At 33.6% G+C, this 4,610-nt stretch overlaps 1 protein-coding gene across 1 annotated transcript; it reads left to right on the top strand.

Annotated features, from left to right (window-relative positions):
- The first annotated feature begins 3,534 nt into the window (after positions 1 to 3,534).
- Positions 3,535 to 4,194, top strand: LOC140449033 (uncharacterized). Its single transcript, XM_072542173.1, has one exon. The coding sequence runs from the start codon at positions 3,535 to 3,537 to the stop codon at positions 4,192 to 4,194; it is 660 nt and encodes a 219-aa protein (XP_072398274.1).
- Positions 4,195 to 4,610: the final 416 nt, after the last annotated feature.

Genomic DNA, 4,610 nt, shown 5'->3' with positions numbered 1-4,610 from the left:
TTTGCCGACGATCAAGTAGTCATCGCACAAGATGAAGAAGATCTCAGCTTTATGCTCAGAAAACTAGAAGAAGAATATAAAAACAACGGAATGGAAATAAACTTAGAGAAAACCGAATACCTAACAACAGAAAACAAGGATATGAGAAACCTAGAGATAGACGAGGGAAGACAAATAAATGGAACAGATAAATTCAAGTATTTAGGAACCATAATATCGAACCAGGGAACAACAGAAGAAGATATAAACAACAGACTGAGACAAATAAGAAACTGTATAAGACAACTAAACTCAGTGTTGTGGGATAAGAACATTACGATAAAGACAAAAAAGAGAATATATAACACCCTGACAAGAAGTATCCTGACATATGGGTCCGAAAACTGGACAATAAACAAGAGAAATAGAGGTAGAATAAGAGCAGTAGAAATGGAGTTCCTGAGGAGAAGCTGTAGACTTACAAAAAGAGACAGAATTGAAAACGCAGAGATTAAGCGGAGAATGGGAGTGCAATCAGACATAATCGACTATATAGAGGAGAAGAGACTATCCTGGTACGGCCACGTCAGAAGAGCGGACAGAGGACGCTGGATAAACAAAATTACAGAATGGAGCCCGATTGGAAGAAGAAAGAGAGGAAGACCCCGAAGGTCATTCAGAGATGAAATCGACGAGGCTATGGAGAAAAGAACCCTGCGAGATGGAGACTGGAATGACAGGGAAAATTGGAGAAAACGGTTGAGTGAAGGAAGACAGTGAAAACTGTGGAAATCCTTAGTAGTAGTAGTATATATATATATATATATATATATATATATATATATATATATATATATATATATATATATATATATATATGTATACATACTATATACCCAGAGATGATCCTAAAGAGTTGGTCAGCCGCGTGCGAAGATCTTATGTGCCGCCCCCTATGGAGAATGTTTCATAGCCTTATTAATTCTTAACGATGACATAACAACTTATCTACCCGTCTAAGAATACAAAGTACAACACTAACAAATTTAGTAATGATATTTTTGGCCAGTGAAAAAATATTTTACAAAGATAAAAAAAAATAAAATCTTTTACATAAAAATAGATATCTTATAATAAGAAATAAAAAACAACAGTATTCACTTAGAAAATACAATAACACTTATAACAAAGAGTGCTTTTCATAAAAAATATTTATAAGCTAACTTTGCTGGCCTTCTAGAAAGCAAGGCAATTATTTCGATGATATCATTTTTTTTTCAGAAAATTTGGATTCTATAGAGATCATAGCGAAGTCTGTAAGCTTTTCTTGTGCCATATAAATACTTAAGTAATTTTAAATAATTTTTAATTTTCTGAAATTTGAAATCTGAAACCATAGAAACAGGTAGGGTTAAAAAATCCTTAATACTAGGGTAAAATTTGAAAAACAGAGAATGAGATAATTTTTGACAATAATTACCAATATTTTAGTTGGCTATTTCACCTGCAGTCATTTTATTAAAGAGTTGTTTACCGCCTTTATCTTTCACGATACTCTCTTTCTCCTATAGCTGTAACTTAACACTGATAATTACTAACTTTATTTTTTATTTACTTGCAATAAACTTTTCTTGTTGTTTTAATCGTTCTAAACGTTTGGCATTCCTTTCCTTAGGTAATTAAGCTTCCTCCGTGGATGTATTAGTTGTTACTCTGGAATCTTCAGTCTTCTAACAATATTGCCATAAATTGGTCACATTGCTCCTGTAGTGGCACTTAGCCAAGTTGACATGTTCTTTTCTAACTTGGCATGAAGTCCGAGTAGCACATATTGTAATTTTTTACGCGAAAGGATATGCACAAAAAGGTATCGCACGACGTCTCAGCAGAACTGAATCTATAGTTTCAAATACTCTAAAAAGGTACCGCGAAACAGGAAATTTTATACGAAGGCCTGGTCAAGGACGCCCAAGGTGCACAACCGTAATTGATGACCGTTTTTTGGTTCTTAATTCTACACGAAATCGTTAATTGACATCGATGCACCTCAGAAATGTGCTATGAAATGTTAGACGCTATAAAAGTAAATGTTCACAAATAGTTAGACGAAGATCAAAAGAAGCAAACTTAAAGCCCAGACGCCCCGCTAAAGTTCCACGTCTTTTTCAAAATCATCAGTGGAATACCGACAACTGGAAAAACGTTCTTTTCACTGATGAGACCAGAATCCTATTATGAAAGCCAGATGGTCAAAACTAAGTCTACAGAAGAGTTGGAGAACGATTGGCCAGCTACAGTCTCGCCCAGACCATTAGTTTTGGAGTTGATGGCATAATTTTTTGGAAAGATATTAGTTGGGAGGTACGTACCGCACTTGTGGAAGTGATTGGACGGATGACTGGTGATTCTTACATTTAAAACATCCTGCAAGATCATGTTTTGTCATATGTTGGTTACATTGGATATGAAAGATTCACGTTAATGCATGATAATGCTCGACTACATGCCGCTACCATAGTGAGTAATTATCTTGATAAGATTCGAAGATTGGATTGGCCACCGTCTAGCACGGATTTAAATCCAATAGAGCACATGTGGTATCACCTAAAACGCAGCATACGACAAAGAAATCCCATTCCAAATACGATAGAGTAGCTTCGGCTTGCTGCAGAGGATGAATGAAATGCAATTTCCCAAGGATATGTCCAAAATTTACTTGCAAGCATGCTGAGAAAGATGCAACCAGTAATAAGAGCTAGAGGGGGGATATGCACTACTTTCAGTTTAAACGAGTTGTTAATGCAATTTAAATTATCATTTAAGTTTAGAGTAAAATAACCTTATTTACCTAATATTAAACATTTATTTTTTTCACAATTTTCTCCGCATAAAAACTTAAAATTGTTCATTAAACATTATTAAAATAAACTCTATTTTACAATAAACGACTTACTTGACCAGAATTTATTTTGAAAAAACAAAAATTTGAAAATTCCAAAATATTTGATATTTTTGTTCATGAGTGTATAATATTTATTATAATATAAAGACCATAAAATGGGACATAGTAGGCTTATGTGAGACAAGGCTTAAGGGCGAAGAAACGACTCTACTAAAATCAGGGCACACTTTGTACCAATACAATTCAGAAAATAACCAAGGTATAGGAGGCGTAGGCTTTTTGGTACATAAGAGAATTGAAAACTTGGTAAATTAATTCCAAGCGATTTCTAACAGAGTTATCTATCTGGTAATATAACTAAATCGTAGATACAGCATTCAAATTATCCACTGTTATGCACCAACTTCTTCTGCAGATGATGAAAAGGTAGAACAACTCTATAAAGACACTACAAAAGCCAGAAACTTAGAGAAAGCATATTACGTAATAATTACTTGAGATTTCAACGCTAAAATAGGAGAGAACGAAAAAAATACGACAACGAATATATTGGAAATTTTAGACTGGGAAGTAGAAATGACAGAGGAGATATGCTCGCAAATTTTCTTAGCAAAGAAAAACTATTCTTTTTAAACATATTCTACAAGAAAAAGATGCAGAGAAAATGGACGTCGCACAGCACAGACTGCAAAGTAAAAAATGAAATTGACTTTATACTCTCTAACTTCAAAAACATTGCTAAAGATGTTACTGTATTAAATTCTGTCAACACTGGTAGTGATCATCGATTAGTTAGGGTACGAATAGAAGTAAATAAGAAATTTAATAAAAGAAAATTATTAACACAGGATAAATTACCAAACACAGAAGCACTCGATATGAATCAAGAAGAATATCAAAGTAAACTAAAAAAGAGACTAGGACCTCTACCAGTATTCAACACGAAAGATATAACTGGATTTACATGGAAAAACAACACATTTATTGGAAAAACAACACTGGATTTAATGAAAGTAAGAAGAAGAACATCGAAAGAATCACCAGAGTATAAAGCTATCAACAATAAAGTTAAAAAGAGCATAAAGTCAGAATTGCGAGCCTATCAAACAAAACAAATATTGCAAACCATCGAAAACAATAAAAACAGAGTATTGAAATCAAATTTAACCAAAGGAAAATCAAAGATAACTAAAATCACAAACCAACAGGGGAATACGGTGATGAAAAAAACTCAAATAATCAAAGAAATACAAACGTTCTATGAGAATCTGTATACATCTACTATACAGAACCCCGGAACAGAACAATTCTAAACGTCGGCTTGGAAATTCTCCCTAAAATATTTTCTTCGGAAAATAGACATGCCTTACAGCAAATAAAAAATAAAAAAGCTCCTGGTGAGGATCGTATAATGTCTGAAATGTTAAAAATGGGCGGCAACATCGTTGTAGATGTTGAGGAAGTTTTGTTGAATAAGTGTCTAACAGAAAAAAGAATAGCCAGTCTGTGGGAAAACGCCTAAATAATTTTTTTACACAAGAAAGGAGACACTACTAATATTGAAAACTGCAGACCTATAAGTTTGTTGTCACACTTATACAAATTGCTAACAAGAATAATAACCAACCGGATAACACAAAAACTTGATTTATATCAACCTGTTGAACAGGCGGGATTTAGAAAAGGGTTTGGTACTAACGATCACTTACAAACCGTCAGAACACTGATA

Source organism: Diabrotica undecimpunctata, chromosome 8, assembly GCF_040954645.1.
Source record: "Diabrotica undecimpunctata isolate CICGRU chromosome 8, icDiaUnde3, whole genome shotgun sequence".
NCBI classification, from domain to species: domain Eukaryota; kingdom Metazoa; phylum Arthropoda; class Insecta; order Coleoptera; family Chrysomelidae; genus Diabrotica; species Diabrotica undecimpunctata.
Note: the sequence above shows the minus strand (reverse complement) of the source record. Positions and strands in the feature narration are given on the sequence as shown.

Bases quoted from the DNA above. Each gene is read 5' to 3' on its own strand.
- LOC140449033 (XM_072542173.1), top strand. From the start codon at position 3,535: ATGCAGAGAAAATGGACGTCGCACAGCACAGACTGCAAAGTAAAAAAT.